We start from the raw sequence: 21886 nt of genomic DNA, 5'->3' as shown, positions 1-21886 counted from the left end.
CCCTACTAGAATCTGAAGTCAAATGTCTACTGTTTACTGATGATATGGTTCTTCTGTCCCCAATCAATGAGGGCCTACAGCAGCACCTAGATCTTCTGCACAGATTCTGTGAGACCTAGACCCTTACAGTATATATCTCAGTTAGACAAAAATAATGGTGTTCCAAAAAAGGTCCAGTTGCCAGGACCACGAATACAAATTCCATCTAGACACCGTTGTCCTAGAGCTCACAAAAAACTATACATACCTCAGCCTAAACATCAGCATCACAGGTAATGTCCACAAAGCTGTGAACGTTCGGAGAGACAAGGCAAGAAGGGCCGTCTATGCAATCAAAAGGAACATAAAATTCAACATACCAATTAGGATCTGTCTAAAAATACTTGAATCGGTTATAGAACCCATTTCCCTTTATGGTTGTGATGTCTGGGGTCCGCTCACCAACCAAGAATTCACAAAATGGGACAAACACCAAATTGAGACTGCATGCCGAATTCTGCAAAAATATCCTCCATGTATAATGTAAAACACCAAATAATGCATGCAGAGCAGAATTAGGCCGATACCCGCTAATTATCAAAATCCAGAAAAGAGACAAATTCTACAACCAACTAAAAGGAAGCAATTCCCAAACCTTCCATAACAAAGCCATTACCTGCAGAGAAAAGAACCTGGAGAAGAGTCCCCTAAGTATGCTGATCCTGGGGCTCTGTTCACAAACACAAACAGAGTCCACAGAGCCCCAGGACAGCAACACAATTAGACCCAACCAAATCATGAGAAAACAAAAAGATAATTACTTTGAGAAAGAATTTACAAAAAAACGGAGAAAACTAGAATGCCATTTGGCCCTAAACAGAGAGTACACAGTGGCAGAATACCTGACCACTGTGACTGACCCAAAATTAAGGAAATATTTGACTATATACAGACTCAGTGAGCATAGCCTTGCTATTGAGAAAGGCCACTGAAGGCAGACCTGGCTCTCAAGAGAAGACCTGTTGGCACAAGAAAAGGGAAACCAGTGAAGAACAAACACCATTGTAAATACAACCTATATTTTTATTTATTTATTTCCCCTTTTGTACTTTAACTATTTGCACATCATTCCAACTCTGTATATAGACATAATATGACATTTGAAATGTCTTTATTCTTTTGGAACTTTTGAGTGTAATGTTTACTGTTAATCTTTTACTGTTTATTTCACTTTAGTTTATTATCTATTTCACTTGCTTTGGCAATGTAAACATCTGTTTCCCATGCTAATGAACCCCTTAAATTGAATTGAAATTGAATTGAGAGAGAGAGAGAGATTACCCCAGTTCAACCACATAGGAGATGAACCATATTGTCAGGCGGTGGGTGTAGCTGGTGCATGAAGTCAGGTGCAGGAGAGCAGAGATGAGTGAACATCGCACTTTACTCAAGAAAATAGCACAAGTAACAGTACCAATGTGCAAAGAATAAAGGTTGCCACAAAACACGGGTGAAAACAGCACCCGCACAAAACCAGCCGGAAATGTACCGACATGAACAATAAACAATGACACACAAAGATATGGGGGAAAAGAGAGTTAAATACATGACCAGTATTTGGGAGATGAAAACCTGGTGTGTGGGAAAACGAGACAAAACAAATGGAAAATGAAAAATGGATCGGCGATGGCTAGAAGACCAGTGACGTCGACCGCCGAACACCGCCCAAACAAGGAGAGGCATCGACTTCGGCAGAAGTCGTGACACACATGGAAAATGAGTCTGAGCTAGGTATGTGTGTCTGTGTCTGAATGTTTCATCAAGATTTGAATCCACAGTGGTGCCATTTCCAAGGACCAGTATCTTCCTATTGGGATACAGTAATAATGTTAAAGCTAAATAAACAGTCTACTGACCACTAGGAGCACATTTTATACTATAATAATGTCATTTCCCTTGGGAACCATTTCCCCCTTTACCATTAACTAACATGAGGAAAGTGCTTTGTAGGGAGCAATTTACCATTAATGTACAAGCAAATAACCTTTGTCTACCCTGACGCTGTTGTGACACGAGACACAGTTTATTATTAAGTAATCACATTCCTGTGCCCTGCCAAAACAAGATGAGGGAACCAAGTTTAATCTCCTGTAATTGGTCATAAATTGCTGAATGGCTCAATACTTTAGTAGTGATACTATTGTAGTCTAGCAGCCATGATATTAAATCTATTTCCCAGACAGTAAATGCCTTGTTTTGTTTCTTGACTGCCTCAAATCTCTTGTGCTTAAACAAACTATGATTAGGAGGAGAATAGGAGATCCTGAAGGCATTGTTTGAGTCTCCATGGAATCTGTAGAGCAGTTACATTCATGATACTTAAGATATAGGAAACAAGCAACCAATCTCCCTGATTACTCAGAGCTCTAGAGGTTTAGGAGATTATGTATTTTCCTTGGCTGTGAACCAATGGACGTGTTAACTGTAAGAGTATAGTTTAAATGATATTATAGCCCCTCTCATTTATGATGATCTTACTGAACAGTCGTCCAGAGTCGTTGTCCTTCTCCAACTTCCAGTCTGTGTACACAAGCTCTCCATCCTGAGGGCAAAAAGTGGTAGAAAGAACAAGTTGTAGCTGAGTTTTACCTTTAGTGTAACTAAGCCCCAGGATGGATAGTTTACAGTTGGCATACAGTATGAAGTGACCTGTGACTTGAATTGAGTTCTTCATGAAAAGTATTAACTCCATAACTCATCAATGAAACACATTCCACCTCTTGTAGTACGTACTTTTCAGTTACTTGATAATGGTTCCCCCTTGGAACTTCCTTCCATCCATCCATATAATAGTTATGGAGAAGAAAGGCTACGTTACCTCGGTCCCTGCATATAACCGGGTGCAGATGTCCTCCAGCGGTTTGAGTTGTTTGGCTGAAGGCACTCTGAGCAGGGCGTACTCTGGAGCAACCTCTGACCTCTCTGCATTCAGGTGGGCCCTGTCTGTCAGGGGTTAATAGGGGAAGCACAGAGTGAGCAGTGTTGTTATGCAGTTAAACATCATAGTTAGGGCATTTATTCCAGATAGCCTTTTGTAGCTCTTTAATGACTGTTACTCTGTGAGTGAAACAGCCAGGGCAGTTGACCGGAGAGCATGCGGGGCTGTGGCTCTGTAAGGCTTGGTACCAGCTCAGTCATCTGACCACCACCAACAGGAGAGGGAGAAGGAGAGGCGCAGCCTTTTCAGTGACAAAAGCCCCACTGTCTGCAGTGATAGTGCAGGACTCGACAGCATGTTCACAGACCTTTATCGCCATATTATATTAGCTATCTCTAGGGTATGATCACTACACACTATTAGTTATATGAGATAATATAATAATAATAATATAATAATATAATAATAATATAATAATAATAATATATAATAATAATAATAATATATGCCATTTAGCAGACGCTTTTATCCAAAGCGACTTACAGTCATGTGTGCATACATTCTACGTATGGGTGGTCCCGGGAATCGAACCCACTACCCTGGCGTTACAAGCGCCATGCTCTACCAACTGAGCTACAGAAGGACCAGGATGTAGGCTACTCATTAGAACTGTGGTTAAGATCAAATTGGGTTACACTAACAAACGTTCCAGTGATGACTGATGACATTGAGCATCATAGCGTCATTGATGACACGAAGATCACCACCTTCTACAATCTAAACCTAGTGTGCCTATTGGGTTGGAGGATTGTAGGGAGGAGTCTTTAAGACAGGACAGGTAACACCTTCCAATCAAGACTCTCTACCTGACCTTCCATTCTCTAACAGACAAAGCCGCTACCCACCTTAACTCAAGACAGCTGACCCTATTCATTACATAGATCATATCGAAACAGCCCACGACATGCCCAAAAAAACACCCCAAAAATTCAGCACCTTTTAGGTTCAGTAACTGAAAATGAATTCATTCCATAACCACTAAGAAAGCTGTGTGTATAAATGCAGATCTTAAAGCAACAAGACAAAGGCAGGTTTTCTTCTTGATGTACCACCCGAGACACAGGAACATATTTTGGCCCCAGGGGCTCAGCAGCATATTGCAAACAGCTGACAGTCAACAAGGTTAATGCCCCCTGACTATGAGAGCCTTGTCTAGGTCTGGGGCCGATCGTTTAATAAAACAATATGAAACCAGAGGCGAGAAGGGTGAGATGGGTGAGGGGGGGGTGGTGAAGGGAGAGACGGCCATGCCCCACTGATCATAGTGCTCACTGATCCAAAGTAGAATCTGAGACAGTGGCACACTCAAACACATACATAAGCATGTCGAACGCAATGTACAGACACACTGACAAACACATCATACACTCCACAGACAGTGTGCCCTGCGGGTCCATTACAAAGAGTAACTAGTCTCTTATATCTTTATCTCCTAAGAGTCTTGATTTGAAGACAGATGTTGTTTTGGCTTGCTGTTTAGTGTTCCGCTCATCTGTGTTGCTTCAAGGGGTTAGAAAAAAGGGAGAATGAAAATAGGAAAAGAAAGAGTGACAGCAAGAGAAATAAACAGAGGGAAGGGAGATGCTCACCTGCATCACTGCCTAAAGGAGAAGGAGAGAGAAAAACGGTAGAGGAAGAAGGTAAATACTCACCTGCGTTGCTACCTGTATGGTTGTCACAGGTGTTGTCTCGCAGGCTGATTTTCAAAGGGCTGTATTCCCCGCTGGAATCAATCTTAGGCAGGGAAACCTGACACATGACAAGACGATAGCTTTGACATCTATCTAATGCCTTTAGAGAACTGTCAAACACACAGTACATTCCAAAAATAGGCAACACTAGGAACACCACTCTCCCTTCATATTTTCTATGTGTATTTCCGACAGATCAGAAGTGTAGGGGAAAATTAAAGTGTAGATAAAGGGGTTGAAGTGGAGACTGAACCTTGGTTTCTGGGGTCATACCAGGAGTGTTACCATTTAACCAAGGGGTCTGTTATAAATCAGTAATGGTACAGTATGATATATGCTGTACCCTGATGAGTGGTTTCCATGTGAGGTCGAGGTGTTTGAAGGTGTTGGGAACACCGTGAGGATTCTCCAGGGGTTTCTCCTCCACCTTCTGTTTCCGCTGGTCGGCCATGGTCTGGAGTACCCTCGGAGCACGGATATCCCAGAACATCACACAGCTGGTAGGGAGAGAGACGGACACAGGGAGAACAAAATAAACAATAATAATATAATATATGCCATTTAGCAGACGCTTTTATCCAAAGCGACTTACAGTCATGTGTGCATACATTCTACGTATGGGTGGTCCCGGGAATCGAACCCACTACCCTGGCGTTACAAGCGCCATGCTCTCTCTACCAACTGAGCTACAGAAGGACCAAACAAAAACACCAACAAAGAGACAGGACCTAACATTTGATACATCTAAATTATAATTGTATTGTTTTTCATTCAATATTCTATTTTTAATTTTTTATAAAACGATTGCATTTAGTCAGTCATTTAATATTAATGTCACTTTGTACCAATCAGGGGCGCAGGTGACGATCTGAACACATATTCCATTCTTGTTCTCCATCGGTACCCCCATTCTAGAGACCTTATCAGAATGAAAGAGAGAAAATGAATGAATATCTGCTACAACCACAGGTAGGCTTTTCAGTCCTTGTCACGGTGAGTAATGATATCCCATTTAGGGTCGGAACCTTGTCCTAATAAAAGGGAGCACTTGGGAGCATAGACCATTGTGCAGCTGTATTTTAGTCCTAGAATAATGCTATCCCTCCCTCGATGGTTTTACAGGTTTGGCTCCCTGGGGACACTTTGATAATTGCCTGGTTTCACTTAAACCAACGACTGTCCGTGGATTGCAACGAAGCGTTTGCACCACCCACACGCTTCTTTAGACATAAGACAAAAGACACACTTTATTAGATGGTATAACCAATGAATGTTCACTCACTTTAAACACAGGGCATACAAGGAGATTGAGGAAGGGATAACTTCATTACTATCCACCTCTTTAATAAAAACCATGCGAATGTAGCCTGGGTGTCAAGTCTGTTTCTGCTCTCTTGCCAACTCCTTCTGGAATTGTCATGCTCAATATTACACTGGTACCCAGACTAGTGTGAAAGGCTTGTAGTGATATTACTACTAAGACAGCACTATATAGGCATCACGACAAGTCACTTGAAGATACGAGTTACCATTTCCTGCTCTGACCTGTTAGGGAGGTTTGTGTTGACAAGATCCCTGACATAGAGATGATCTCTATGGTGCTTCCTGACGTAGATGGACCACAGCAATTATGTCTAAAAGCCTGTTGTGACATTCACCCTTGACCACTCCTATAAAGCTATTCCTATAGACCTTCTCTACTGTGATTACTTTCACTGATCATCTATCTCAGATCCTGCTAAAAATGTATTGTGTAACGGTCAAAATGCTTTTAAGTCAGATTGGATCGTAAATTAAACAGGGTCATCATACCAAAATTAGACTCAGAAATCATTAGTGTGATAAGAGGACCTAGCTAACCCTTTTAACGTAAGCGTTTGAATATCAGTGTGTAAATTAGGTGTGAAGGCTAAAAAATGTCAGTTCTCACTGGACCTTGGTAGGTTGGTACTTTGTTAAGTGTATTTACTTTAGATCTCATAAGGTGTGGCCTCCCGAGTGATGCAGTGGTCTAAGGCAATGCATCGCAGTGCTAGCTGTGCCACTAGAGATTCTAGGTTAGAGTCCAGGCTGTCGCAGCCGGCCGCGACCGGGAGACCCATGGGGCGGCTCACAATTGGCCCAGAGTCATCCGGGTTAGGGGAGGTTTTGGCCGGCAGGGATGTCCTTGTCCCATTGCGCACTAGTGATTCCTGTGGTGGGCCAGGCACAGTGCACGCTGACACTACAGTGTTTCCGCCGACACATTGGTGCGGCTGGCTTCCGGGTTAAGTGGGCATTGTGTCAAGAAGCAGTGCGGCCTGGTTGAGTTGTGTTTTGGAGGACACACGGCTCTCGACCTTCGCCTCTCCCGAGTCCGTACGGAAGTTGCAGTGATGATACAAGACTGTAACTACCAATTGGATACCACAAAATTGGGGTGAAAAAAGGGGTAAAACATTTGTGGTGAGAGCCGAGTGTGTTGAGACCAAAACTTTCAAGAATAATTCATTTGGACAAAAACAGAAAAGTCATATCACATTAGTATTTTCCCATGGTAAGAAATCACAATCAAATAATTAGCTAATAAAACATCTTAAAGGGATAGTTCAGGATTTTTGCAAACACTAACTTCCTTCATACTGGATGGAGAGAAATAGTCACAAGTTCATCGAACTCATCCCCTCACAGTAACTCCACTCAACCCCCTACAGTTCCTCCCCTCATCCTCCTACAGTTCCTCCCCTCATCCCCCTACAGTAACTCCCCTCATCCCCCTACAGTTCCTCCCCTTATCCCCCTACAGTTCCTCCCCTCATCCCCCTACAGTTCCTCCCCTCATCCTCCTACAGTTCCTCCCCTCATCCCCCTACAGTAACTCCCCTCATCCCCCTACAGTTCCTCCCCTCATCCTCCTACAGTTACTCCCCTCATCCCCCTACAGTAACTCCCCTCATCCTCCTACAGTTCCTCCCCTCATCCCCCTACAGTAACTCCCCTCATCCCCCTACAGTTCCTGCCCTCATCCCCCCACAGTTCCTCCCCTCATCCCCCTACAGTAACTCCATACCTCAAAGGTTCCCGGCAGCCACTGGATGTCTGTAATGGGTGCTTTGTGGCCATTCTCTATGCCTGAGACAGCACAGTAACGCACCACAGGGGTTTCATTCTCCCGCTTGTCTTCAAAGCCCTGCTGGGGTGACAAACACACAGGGATTACAGCAAACAGCAGGGTGTTAGTCACACAATACAGCAAACAGCAAACAGCAGGGTGGCATAAGCACGGTCAGGTCAATCAACAGGTTCCATACCATAATAGCACTATGGAGGATACAGAGTGAAATACTTTAATGTCCCAGAATTCTCCTTTCTATTCTACTAAAGACAGAATTCAAATAATATACAGTTAGTTGCTTTGCTAACAGTGGAAATTAAGAATGTGGTTTATATTATATACAGAAGGACTTTAGTTTTTTGCTCTAAATGGTTTAGGACCTAGAGCAGTGCATGTGATTTCACTTTGCACTTTGGCCACCGCTGTCGTTGGCTCTGTTTCTCATTAAGACTGAGATCACTGGCTGATTGGAAAGAGATGTAGACTTAGCAGTAAAGCTGCATGCTTGGAGAGTGCTGTATATGTTACTGTTTGTGCAGGTCTACTGGGTTATGGCACCCTTTTCCCTTTATACTGTAGCGCACTACTTTTGACCGGGGACAATAGGGCTCTGGTCAAAAGTAGGGCACTATGTAGGGGATAGTGTGCCATTTGAGACATAGCCTGTCTCTACAAAAGGTGTGAATATGGCAGGTTAGGACATACACACGTTCCCTTAAAACCGTACGGGGGGTTTACAAGGCATTAACAGGTGCTAGTAAAGGACATCTTTAGCTGATAGAACTGCCATTGTTTGTTCTGAAAACACATAGCTGTAATCAGGTGTGTGTGTGTGTGTGTGTGTGTGTGTGTGTGTGTGTGTGTGTGTGTGTGTGTGTGTGTGTGTGTGTGTGTGTGTGTGTGTGTGTGTGTGTGTGTGTGTGTGTGTGTGTGTGTGTGTGTGTGTTTGTGTGTGTGTGTGTTTTAGGCCATGAAAGACCTATCAAGGGCATAGAGGGGTTAGGCAAAAACTGGAGTGTGGTGTGTGTGTGTGTGTGTGTGTGTGTGTGTGTGTGTGTGTGTGTGTGTGTGTGTGTGTGTGTTTTAGGCCATGAAAGACCTATCAAGGGCATAGAGGGGTTAGGCAAAAACTGGAGTGTGGTGTGTGTGTGTGTGTGTGTGTGTGTGTGTGTGTGTGTGTGTGTGTGTGTGTGTGTGTGTGTGTGTGTGTGTGTGTGTGTGTGTGTGTGTGTGTGTGTTTTAGGCCATGAAAGACCTATCAAGGGCATAGAGGGGTTAGCCAACAACTGGAGTGTGTGGTGTGTGTGTGTGTGTGTGTGTGTGTGTGTGTGTGTGTGTGTGTGTGTGTGTGTGTGTGTGTGTGTGTGTGTGTGTGTGTGTGTGTGTGTGTTTTAGGCCATGAAAGACCTATCAAGGGCATAGAGGGGTTAGGCAAAAACTGGAGTGTGTGTGTGTGTGTGTGTGTGTGTGTGTGTGTGTGTGTGTGTGTGTGTGTGTGTGTGTGTGTGTGTGTGTGTGTGTGTGTGTGTGTGTGTTTTAGGCCATGAAAGACCTATCAAGGGCATAGAGGGGTTAGGCAACAACTGGAGTGTGGTGTGTGTGTGTGTGTGTGTGTGTGTGTGTGTGTGTGTGTGTGTGTGTGTGTGTGTGTGTGTGTGTGTGTGTGTGTGTGTGTGTGTGTGTGTGTGTGTGTGTGTGTGTGTGTGTGTGTGTGTGTGTGTGTGTGTTTTAGGCCATGAAAGACCTATCAAGGGCATAGAGTGGTTAGGCAACAACTGGAGTGTGGTGTGTGTGTTGGTGTTGTTGACTCTGGATACTGGATGTTGGCTCTGGAGTGAACAGGGACACAGTGTATGGAGGGAAGGAAGACGGATGCAGCTGCTATCATATTCTACTAGGTAATAAAGAAAGAATAAACTGAGATAGAGACTAATGAAGGTTGGATATTAGGGCTGTGACGATAACAGTATTGCAATATTTTTCCACTGCAAACATGAAAACATGAAGTTGACCAAACTCTTTAGTTCTTTAAAAACCTGCTGTAAAATATTGTGTGCTATAGGTTGTAAAATAAATACATGTGAGTCTGGATGACAACATAATGATATTTGTTTCCATGTTTGTTTCTTAAAGAAGTTAAATCCGCTTCATGTTTTGTTTCCTTGCCACGATACTAATGAATATGGCAATACTGGAAACGTCCCACCCCATTGGAAATGGGATGGATGTGGCAGGCAGCAGCTTTGGGGTTCCAGGTTTTCTGCTTACTAGTTAAGGCTGGTTTTGCCACGGTATATGGTTAGTTTAGGTCAGAGATGGTCTATAATGTTGTAGTAATGTTGCCCTTGTAACAGGCTTTGGTTAGGTCTGACCTGGACAGAGTTGAGGTTTGTGGGGCTAAGCTGCCTAAGTATATGGGTTAGGTCTGGCTTGCTGTGATCGCCAGGGTTGGCTTGAAAAGGACCATCAGGACCGCTGCATTCCCCTTTAATTAAAGGCTGAGGATGAAGAGAAACCCGGCAAGCCAATGTGTCATCATTTCACTGTGTCACAGGGCTTTAACTCTAAAACTTAGCCTAGAACTGGGCATCTAGATTGAAGATAATATTATGAACCAGAATTGGGACCCCTCATAGACTTGCAATGACCTCATATGCAGAAGCATGCCATTGGGATGATCAGTGTGATCAGGACAGAATGTTGATTAGTACTTACTAAAGCGTTGGTGTTTGCTGCTATGTTCTTTCCACCACTGGTGCGTGTGCCCTGTAATTGTTCTACATGGGTGGATATATCCCATAACACAACCTGAGATGACAACAACACAAATAAGTGTATTACTCAGGGTGGATCAACAACTACACCTTCACCTCTCATAAAACCCTCTCCTTTTAACGTATTATTAATGCTTCAGTTTAATATGAACATTTCATGAAAAAAAAACATGGAGAAAACAATGGAGGATAATGGCCAAAGAGGATAAAGATAACAAGGAGAGAACGAAAAGAAAGCTGCACCTTCTATAAACAGCTATTTATCTGTTTTATCAGATTCCCTTGAAATGAAGCCAGTGAGGCCAGTGAGGCCTGGGACGGAGGAGGACATGGGAAATGAAATCTACTCCTGAGATGGTTATATAATACGGCCTCATAAGAAAAACTCCACAGTGCTGACAGTTAGTGGGCACTGAAACAGAGAGGTAGGTAGATAGGGAGCGAGAAAGGGAGGGATAGAAGGAGGGAGTGAGGGAAAGGGAGAGAGGATGAGGGAGAGGGAGCAGGAGGGGCGAGAGGGAAAGGGAAGGGAGAGAGAGAGGGAAATACGTGGCTGGATATATCCCATATTCCATAACACAACCTGAGATGATAACAGCACAAAGAACCTGAGTGAGAGAGAACGTAGTTGAAGGGAGTATTAACATCAAGAGAGAAACATTTGGTCAGCAGCACCAAAGAGGGCAATAGAAATATGATAACTTAGCAGTAAAGAGATGGAGAGAGCGAGAGAGAAAGAGAGAGAGAGACGGAGTCAGAACCTGGCCGTTCATGCAGCCACCAACAATAATATTTGGGTCGGAAGGGCAGAACTCAAAGGAGAAGACGTCGTCTGGGCACTCCAACAGCAACTGCAAACCGCAGAAAAAGAGAAACCCACAGCGTTACAGTGGGCTGAGGCATTACATTTCAAAGCAGAGAGAGACTTTCAAGTACCATGGTCCCTTGCCATCGAATGTATTTATTTATTCTAGTCATTCAACACACTCAGCATTTTAAATCTATGGCCTTGGCTAATCCCATGTGCAAATGATTCCATTTCACTGAACATAAAACAAACAAAAAAATAACAGAGAAACAGCTTTGTAATGCAAAACAATGAGTTAGGCTACATTATGTTCAAGTGCAGCACTAAATGTGGTCTATTCCTAACAAGTGCAAAGCTGAATTTGGTATATTACTAACAAGTGCAGAGCTGAATCTGCTGAAAATGTATTGCAGTATTTTTTTTTAATCCCTAAACCACCTCATATACAGTACTTTATAATGGCTCTATTATCCTTGGGTAAATTCGACTGCTCAACTCAATTGTAATTAATTAAGAGGCTCTTACTTCAACTTAACCAAACAAAGGCGTTGAATGACAGTTCAAAGCAACTTCTAAAGCCATTCTCTTTTTAAGAGAGCTCATCTCAAACAGATCTGACGTGAGTCAAGGGTGAGAAGAAAGATATTGCTTGTAAGCTGTCAGTGAGGATTTATCCAGAGAGAGAGAGGTAGAAGAGGATGAAATGAAAGAGAAGACTTTGCCATACCATACCTGTGGGTTGATGGGATCAGAGAAGCTCCAGAAGAGAATGAGGGAGGGGTTTAGGAGCAGCTTAGTGGAGCCATTGATCCTGTCCTCGAAGGACAGCCTCTCTGTCACAGCCACCGCTATCACACCTAAACACAACCACATATTCTTTCTTACTATGTGTAATACAGATTGTGTCTGTATACCCATCTGTATGTGGATGTTGTCTGTACCTTCTGTCTGTACCTTCTGCCTGTACCTTCTGCCTGTACCTTCTGTCTGTACCTTCTGTCTGTACCTTCTGTCTGTACCTTCTGCCTGTACCTTCTGCCTGTACCTTCTGCCAGTACCTTCTGTCTATACCTTCTGTCTGTACCTTCTGTCTGTACCTTCTGCCTGTACCTTCTGCCTGTACCTTCTGCCTGTACCTTCTGCCTGTACCTTCTGCCTGTACCTTCTGTCTATACCTTCTGTCTGTACCTTCTGTCTGTTTATTCTGTTTAGCACTATTTCGCCAGCTCGAATTCCGGGCACATGTAAATGTACTTAAAGGTGATTCTGATAAACACTGTCATAACGTTACAGAACCATACAGAAACTCCCACAACCACATATAACCACTGTCAAAACCATACACATGTATTTGATACCATCCCGCTCCAGTCATTACCACGAGCCCATCCTCCCCAATCAAGGTGCCACAGACCTCCTGTATTGAAGGGTCTGCAGTGTGACTGTGGTTATGAATGGTTGTTACTGTGGCCCAAAAAAAGATCAGTGCAATCATTTACATTTAGCAGACAGACAGTGATATACAGGGGTGACTGTCTGTCAAAATGAAGGAACGGTAATGCTCCGCTACTGAACAGAACATACAGAATACTTATCATCATCAGTTACTGTATGGGTTACTGTATGGGTGTTACAATCAATTCAAAGCTTATTGGTTGTTTGAACAGATTTACAGGTTCCTCATATAAATATGATTACTACCTCCTGGTTAATGAGGACGCTTCCTGCTGTACTTCCACCGGCCAACCCATTAAAGCCTCATTGACTTGAAGGGGAACGCCCCTTCTAGTAACTCTATTTCTATGATGTTCCTGTCCCTTACCGTTGATGGTGGGGTGCCAGTTGATGTTGCTGATGGTCTTCTCCTTGCTGAAGTGCAGGTCAGTGAAGGACTGGTACTCCTTCAGGTGTGGGTCAGCCTTCCGTCCGTAGCCACTGTCCTCCTCACTCAGGGCCTTCCAGTCGTCAAAGAACACATCCATGATTTCATTCTGCTGGATGGCCATCTCAAACCTGGGAAGTTCATTTAATAAAGAACACACACATCTTTACAGGGCGTATACACTCGAGACGGCATCGCACGGTGAAACAGCAGCTTCCCATTCATTTTCAATGGAAGGAAAGTTGTAAGAAGTAGAGTGGGCGGGGGGACCGTTGGGCGATGCGAGCATGGGCGAGGGAGCTGAACAAGGCGGGACTAAAGTTGGGCAAAGCTGAACTTTATGCAAATCTACAGCGATATTACGGCGCAAGTAACCAATCGAAGCTCACTATAGCTTCCAACCCCTACTGGATTGGCTGACAGTGGCTGTTGATATTTAGCACTTACCTAGCATGCTTGCGAGCTTGTTATAGCACCCACATGCAGGCGGCCATAGCGTGGTTAGGCGAGTTACTGCTGTAGAGTATAAAACCATTTTTGTGACATTGTCAGCTAACCCATTCACAGTATATCTCGGCCGTCAGGTGAGGTGCTGACTAACGAAAGATTACTTCAAATATATATATATAGTTTAAGTAATACACTCATCTCTCCTTCTCAGATGTTTTATTTTTTATGTTCGCCTGGATCCTGTCTCTGCTCAGCTATTACATTCCACTCCTTGTCACTCCAGTCATTTGCCAAATATTCAGGAATGGCAAGGAGTGGAAAGTTAGCTAAAAAGATTGGTAACCAGACTAGTCTGATGTACAGAACAGGATGTAATGTAGAACATGTAATAGATTGATGGTATACAGATAGGATAGGACTTTATCGAATACTAGTTAATAAAATGTTATTTTAGATTGACTTTAAAAAACATTAGAGCTTAGATAATGAGCAGAAAACATACATCAGCATAAACCATGGAGAATTGCCAGAAGAAAAGTTAAGTATCCATAAGTTACTTTGTGCATATCTTGATCAGGCCTTGGCTTTCATAATGTATGAGAGTGGATTCCTCAAGGCCTCAAGGCTGCACTATAATGTATAACTCTGGTTGGCTTTCAGTCATTCCATGCATTAAAACGCTCCCATTGAGCCCCAGAGACTCGATCGTATCCATAATTTAAATGATCCCTTACCTGGAGGCCACAGAGTTGACAAAATTCTTCAGCTTCTCAGATTGGAGGCAGTTCTCTTTCTTCTCCTCGCTGAACTCTCTGGGTTCATACTGCGTGCACATACTCCTTGGATATGTCCTATGGAACAGAACAATAATGGATAAAGTAAGCAAACTTTTGCTTATTGTTCAATTCAGATAATCTTTCAGTATGGGTAGGGTATAGTAGGGTATAGTCATTCTAAAACGATAAAGCATTTGATGATTCATTGTAATGATTCATTAAAAAAAAGTGATGAATCATTACAACACATCTGACATTGTTCGGTACTGCCAATGTGGACTAGTAGCTACAGGACTGTACCATGGTCTATGTTCTTCCCCTGTTCTACCTGGCTCTAGTTACAACATGACCTACCACTGTGTTTGGGTGCTGGAGCTCTTGAGGTTGGGGATAGTCTGCACCCCAGTGTGTCTCTCCATCTGCTTGAGGCTGAAGTTCTTGTCCTGGTAGGGGGTACATTCAATGAAGCCATCCTTGGTCTCCATGGCATTACGGTCAGAGAAGAAGATCGGTGCCCCAAACTCCCTCCGCACCCTGGAGATCCTATACTTCAACTGAGACGGAGGAGGAGAAAGAAGAATGAATGAGAGACAATTTAGCCATTAGATCATTATCTAATTCATTAAGAACAATCATTTAGTAACAATTCTATTTTCTGTTTTGATATTTGAATTATATTTTAGGGCCCTAAATGTTGTTCCGGTGTTTTACTCTGGGTCTGGAGTCAGTGACAGACTCTTCCTCTATCTCCTGTTCGCTGCCCAGAGAGATCCAGGGCTGGGGTTCAGAGGTTTTCTGTGCTGCAAACACCTCCGACGGCTCCCGCTCCAAAGCTACCTCAACTCCCAAAGCCACTACAGGCTACATGGGCAAGACATACAGAGAACACTGTAATGAGTAATAGGGATTATATTGAAGACATGAATGATATTCTTCTTTAGATGTTTTGAATTTGAATCATTACTTTCTTTACTTATTTTAGAATCACTTTATCATTCATATACAGTAGTAAAGGGCGTTTTCCCCCTAGTATATCACATAGTACATTTTAAAATGTTTTTTTATTCTTCTGAAGAGGAGAATACTGGTGGTAAATGGACTCACCTTAAGGTGCCTCTCCTTGGCATCTGCTGTTAGAACCAGGTAGAAGCTGGATCCGTAGATGAAGTCTCTGTCGTAGACCAGGAGGAGCTCATCTTCAGGGTAGTCCTGTTGTATCACATAGGAGAGAGGGTATTGAGAGCACAGTGCACTGCACACACAGAGACTAGCAGGTTGGCATAACATGTAAGTACAATTTGACTAAAACAGTGATATATTTTCAAAACCAGATTTTTTTACTCTTAATGGGTGCCATTGTGAGTGAAACGTGAACTAGTAGATCATTTATAAGGGCTGGGGGGGGGTCTTGGTCAGTGAGAACCTGAATTGTTGTCTCAAGGTCTTAGAGAGGACAAACAACCACACACACACGTCACCATGGAAACAGCACTACTCCACACAGCGGAGTGATATTTGATGATCAGGGTTGGGGAATAACGGATTACATGTAATCCGTTACATGTAAAGGCATGGTAACTGTAATCCCTTATGTTACCAGCTAAAATATTGTAATCAGATTACAGATTCTTTTGAAAAACTAGATGATTACTTAAACTCAGAAAGGATGTTTGTGAGGAGAAAAATATGCTCAAACTTGCACACTTTTGATAGACTTAAAGGGGCAATCTGTAGCTGCTACATCCATTTTTGGACTTATAAATTATATATATATATATATATATATATATATATATATATATACAGTGCCTTGCAATTGTATTCATCCCTCTTGGCGTTTTTCCTATTTTTGTTGCATTACAACCTGTAATTTAAATGGATTTTTATTTGAATTTCATGTAATGGACACACACAATATAGTCCAAATTGGTGAAGTGAAATGAAAAAAATAACTTGTTTCAAAAAATTCTAAAAAAAATACTAAAAATTTTAAAAATACTAAAAATTCTAAAAATAATACCACAGAAAAGTGGTGCATATGTATTCACCTCCTTTGCTATGAAGCCCCTAAATAAGATCTGGTGCAACCAATTACCTTCAGAAGTCACAAAATTAGTTAAATAAAGTCAACCTGTATGCAATCTAAGTGTCACATGATCTCAGTATATATACACCTGTTCAGAAAGACCCCAGAGTCTGCAACATCACTAAGCAAGAGGCACCACCAAGCAAACGGCACCATGAAGATCAAGGAGCTCTCCAAACAGGTCAGGGACAAAGTTGTGGAGAAGTACAGATCAGGGTTTGGTTCTAAAAAACTATCAGAAACTTTGAACATCCCACAGAGCACCATTAAATCAATTACAAAAAAAATGGAAAGACTATGGCACCACAACAAACCTGACAAGAGAGGGCCCACCAAACCTCATGGACCAGGCAAAGAGGGCATTAATCAGAGAGGCAAAAAAGAGACCAAAGATCAAGGAGCTGCAAAGCTCCACAGCGGAGATTGGAGTATCTGTCCATAGAACCACTTTTAGCCAAACACTCCACAGAGCTGGGCTTTACAGAAGAGTGTCCAGAAAAAAAGCCATTGCTTAAAGAAAATAATAAGCAAGCACGTTTTGTGTTCGCCAAAAGGCATGTGGGAGACTCCCCAAACATATGAAACTCTGGTCAGATGAGACTAAAATGTACCTTTTTGGCCATCAAGGAAAATGCTATGTCTGGCGCAAACCCAACATCTCTCATCACCCGAGAACACCTTCCCCAAAGTGAAGCATGGTGGTAGGAGCATCATGCTGTGGGGATGTATTTTATCGGCAGGGACTGGGAAACTGGTCAGAATTGAAGGAATGAAGGATGGAGCTAATTACAGGGAAATGCTTGAGGGACACCTGTTTCAGTATTCCCGAGATATGAGAGTGGGACAAAGGTTCACCTTCCCGCAAGACAATGACGTTAAGCATACTGCTAAAGCAACACTCGAGTGGTTTAAGGGGAAACATTTAAATGTCTTAGAATGGCCTAGTCAAAGCCCAGACCTCAATCCAATTGAGAATCTGTGGTATGACTTAAAGATTGCTGTACACCAGCAGAACCCATCCAACTTGAAGGAGTTGGAGCAGTTTTGACTTGAAGAATGGGCAAAAATCACAGTGACTAGATGTGCCAAGCTCATGGAAACATACCCCAAGAGACTTGCAGCTGTAATTGCTGCAAAAGGTGGCTCTACAAAGTATTGACTTTTGGGGGGGGGGGGGTGATAAGTTATGCATGCTCAAGTTCAGTTTTTTGTCTTATTTCTTGTTTGTTTAACAAAAAATATATATTTTGCATCTTCAAAATGGTAGGCATGTTGTGTAAATCAAATGATTACACCCCCCTCAAAAAAATATTCCAGGTTGTAAGGCAACAAAATAGGAAAAATGCCAATCCATTGATTCTTGAAGAATATAACTTAGAAATGCCTCATGAGCTTAGTTCAACTGTCACACTCCATGACACCCCAAAATATAAGCTTGTTTTCCCCCAATGTTTGTAAACATTGTACATGTAATAGCATGGTTAAAACAATAATGTTGATATTATGGAGGGTCAGTCCTTGCATCTATTAATCTAAGAGTGGTTACATTTCTCCAGGCCCATCCATCAGCTTTTTACTAAAACAGAGGCGGTGCGACCGTTTTGTTATGGTTAAAGACAGCATAAACAGATATGGGACCAGGCTAGGAACTGAGGCAACCTAGACCTCTCAACCTAAACATGAGGCCATGTGAATCAATCGTCATATTGGTTGGGAGGATATGACATTTTAGTAATTTAGCAGACACTCTTATCCAGAGCGACTTAGTCGTGAGTTAATATATTTTAATACTGGTCCCCCGTCGGAATCAAACCCAAAACCCTGGCTTTGCAAGCTCTACCAACTGAGCCACACGAGATTGCCTTTATGCTTCCTCTGTATGACAACAATAACAATGACATAGAGATCAGCCTACCAGCACCAGCTGCTTCATGGGGCTGAAATCAGACACAGCTGCCCTCATCCTCATGTCCTGCACAATGTCCTCTTTCCTCAGGATCTTGTAGGGGTTGTCCCCCGTGACGTCCTCATCACAGCGACACCCAAACAGCTCCTGGGTAGCCGAGGTCAACGTCAAGGGCAAGATGTCATTAGGATGACCTTGATGTGAGGGGGACAAGGGTCAGACTGTTCAGGGAATTTGTCCAATAAGAACACATACTTCTGTTTTCTGTTGCAATACATTTTACTGTGCTGTGGCCTACCCTAGTGTACCTCCAATTCCCAGTTGCCATAACCAGAAAAGATCAAATACAAAAACGTACAGCACTGTTCTTAATTGTGTTTTATCTGATTGTAAAAAAGCATAATACAAACATCATCACCAGCCTACAAACAATCAGAAGAACAACATGATTCCAGTAACGCCATGTGTATAACACCAGAGCACAACAGTATTCCCTTTGAAGCCTTTTGGTAAACAGGCTAGGAAGCTTCTCTTGTATACTTACTAAAATAAACTTATCTTGGACATAAACACAGGCTTACAGTGCATTGCATACTATAGTAAACAGGGCTTTGCATAATTATAGCTCTCATCTCACCTGTGGCCTGCATCAAAGCCTTTCCACAGGGTTGAGGCTGAGGAGACCCAGAGAATGCTGAAGTACAACTTAAGTAATCACTTCCCAACTAGGTGTGTCTTCCCTTTGTATTCAGACCACCAGCGCCCATGCCAAATTATTGTAGTGGAAACTCACACCATTCATTTACAGTGGGTGATGTGTTAAACATGCCATGTGGTAATTATGGAAAATATGTTATGCTTGAGTGATGATGAGAGGTTAAATGTAACATATGAAAAACAGGTGCTATCCCCTTTCAAGGTAAAATCCATTAAGTGTTTGTGAATCATATTGTTACCACCAACACCACACATTTTGAATCCAGTACATGTATTGGAGTTTGTCTAAGACATCTCTTTAAATGACAGAAGATAGACCAAGCATATAGCTCCAACTATTCTTCAACACATTACATTCAATAGGGCTCTATCATACTGCATCAAGTGAGACAACCCTCCCAAGTGCATAATGCTATCATGTTCCCTTTACATGATAGCCGATGACCTAATCTAAAGTAAAAAGATACCCCTTTCCTTCTGCTGGTCTGGCCGGCATTTGATAAGACTTCAAATTGAGATGGAAGACCAAAAGCATGTTTGCAGGGGTGGCGCTGAAACACCCTGAAAGCAGCTCTCCCTCTGACAATGAAGGTATGAGATTGAGTTGTAGAGAAATATACCAACAGTTATGTGTATGTCCACAGGGTTTGCAACAGTACACCCACGCTCACAAGAAAAGCATGCATAGGATATACAGCCCCTCTTACACAGATGGAAGCAATCAAATACAGGCTTGTCATTCAATCAGGAGGGTAGTTTGCCGAAAGATGTTGTTTTCTGTCTTGTTTGTTGTGGAACAGGAACACATTTGTGTACTGTGTTTCTTTCTGCTACGATGGTAATGTGATGAGAGGCAAGATGTAGATCATGCAGGTGTTTATCAGACAGACCTGATTGTTCACAAGAGGGGAATTAGTGCCTTAGGACTACGTTGTAAGGCTATAGTCATATTCTACTATGGCAGAGGCTGCAGTAATTAAGGAAAATAGTTTTCACATGACCCTTTGTGTTAGGGACCAGGATTGGGTAGGTTTATTTCTAATGTAATCTGTTACAGTTACTAGTTACCTGTCCAAAATTTTACTCAGTAACGGAATCTGATTACTTAAAGTTACGTTTAGATTACTTACCCATTAAGAGGTGTTAGAAAACTAAATGGGTCCATCAAATACTTTTGGTGTCAACATAGTGGTTTCTGACTTGTGGTCAGACTTGCTCAGTTGGAACAAACTTAAACTTGCGGCATTTTTCAATGTTGAATTAAATGTCATTGAGAAAACAGTCAATGTATTTTAATGTAATCTGATTACAATATTTTTGCTGGTAACATAACTGATTACAGTTACAGTAAAAATAAAAACTGATAACATGTAATCGGTTACTCCCAAACCTTGTTAGGGACCCATCGCCGGCCTATTCAGAAAGCAGAGTTCAGGTTGCTAATGGTTTATGAAATTTCATGGGAATCAGCAGAGGAACAGTGTCAGCAGTCTACATTTCTGGAGCAGCCAAAAACCCAGGGAACTCACTGAACACATGCTGGGGTAGTTTACACTTAATGTTCTATATCGAAGTTATAGCCATTGCAGTATCATAAGTTTGATATACAGCAAAAGAGCCAGGAATATTCAGGAACATTTTTGATTAAATAGTTATATAATGCATCAAATAAATCTTACCAGACCCTGCAACACTTCCTGCAGACGACTCATCAGCCTTTTTGTCTACATTGATTCAAAACAGCAGAAAATGTGAATTGTCATACTTGATGTACTTTTATTTTACTTTTCATGTACATTTGCATTAGTATCATTAAAATGAGGAAAATAAACATGACAGGTGAAGTATGATACAAAAGAAGTCAGATGTACTGAAGGGATCATACATACCTTTCCCCTTACTGGTAGTGGTTGTGCTCTTGGGTCTCTTTGTGGACATCTCTGCAGTTAAGCCTAATCACAGAGATATTTGCTGTGGGGCATTAAGATATTGAGAGTTACTGTGCTGTATCAAACACCCGTATACACCTACTCTCTTTTGTCTATAAATTAGATGTGTCTAATCTAAAAATAAACATCTATGTAAATGGAGTGAGCCTTGTTCACTGTGATTTTTAGCCTAGTTTAGAGATGGATAGCCAAAACATATGCTGTGGCGACATCCGGTGGCACATACTCGCTACTCTTCTATTTTTAGAGACAGTGGTTACACAGGGCGAAACTAAACTGTGTTCAGAAAAAAACATTGATGATAGAATAGGAACTATAAAGTGTGTAAACGAGTTGGTGGAATTAGCTAGCTGGTTGGGTCTCTGGCTGGCTAGTTAGCTAACGTCAGCTACAGCTCATTCTAGCTGGCTAACATTAGCTACAACATTATTCGAGATAGACAGCCCTGTATTCGTCTGACTGCTAAATGTTGCTGTTAATCGTGTTAGCTATGTAGCTAGCTAGATGTTAATATACATGTTCAAATAACCACAAAGGCCTCCCTTATGTTTACCGTACATTAATTTCGGGGTTCCCTCATTCTCAGCGACCAAAATAAATCCCCAACTTTCGCTGTTCAGCTTCAAGAACAAGTTTCCTGCATCAGTTTGGTTGCTAGTAGTTACTTGAGCAAATTAGCTGATGGACAGGTTGAACAGCCAGTCGCGGCCACTTGAAATGAAGCCTCCCACTTGGCCGCGCATATTTTACCACACAACCCGCAAAAGACACCTGTT

General features: G+C 42.3%; 1 protein-coding gene across 2 annotated transcripts in view; it reads right to left on the bottom strand.

Moving 5' to 3' along the window:
* Positions 1–21817, bottom strand: part of dnai3 (dynein axonemal intermediate chain 3) — a 28653-nt gene extending 6836 nt beyond the window's left edge. The window contains exons 1-18 of one of the 2 annotated variants that reach the window (XM_052461992.1): positions 21669–21817; positions 21051–21132; positions 20841–20885; positions 18454–18638; positions 15557–15661; positions 15164–15313; positions 14807–15006; positions 14411–14527; positions 13167–13357; positions 12077–12201; positions 11298–11387; positions 10478–10570; positions 7718–7840; positions 5514–5587; positions 5012–5165; positions 4630–4726; positions 2858–2982; positions 2518–2581 (exon numbers count right to left, since the gene is read on the bottom strand). In XM_052461992.1, the coding sequence (XP_052317952.1) occupies positions 2518–2581; positions 2858–2982; positions 4630–4726; positions 5012–5165; positions 5514–5587; positions 7718–7840; positions 10478–10570; positions 11298–11387; positions 12077–12201; positions 13167–13357; positions 14411–14527; positions 14807–15006; positions 15164–15313; positions 15557–15661; positions 18454–18638; positions 20841–20885; positions 21051–21099 (1987 nt within the window). In that variant the 5' untranslated portion in view covers positions 21100–21132; positions 21669–21817. The remainder of the gene's footprint in view (positions 1–2517; positions 2582–2857; positions 2983–4629; positions 4727–5011; positions 5166–5513; positions 5588–7717; positions 7841–10477; positions 10571–11297; positions 11388–12076; positions 12202–13166; positions 13358–14410; positions 14528–14806; positions 15007–15163; positions 15314–15556; positions 15662–18453; positions 18639–20840; positions 20886–21050; positions 21133–21668) is intronic. The other variant, XM_052461996.1, reaches the window with a different exon arrangement.
* Between the last annotated feature and the right edge of the window lie 69 nt (positions 21818–21886).

Source organism: Oncorhynchus keta, chromosome 1, assembly GCF_023373465.1.
Source record: "Oncorhynchus keta strain PuntledgeMale-10-30-2019 chromosome 1, Oket_V2, whole genome shotgun sequence".
Classification (NCBI taxonomy): domain Eukaryota; kingdom Metazoa; phylum Chordata; class Actinopteri; order Salmoniformes; family Salmonidae; genus Oncorhynchus; species Oncorhynchus keta.
This window is presented reverse-complemented; position numbering and strand designations above follow the sequence as displayed.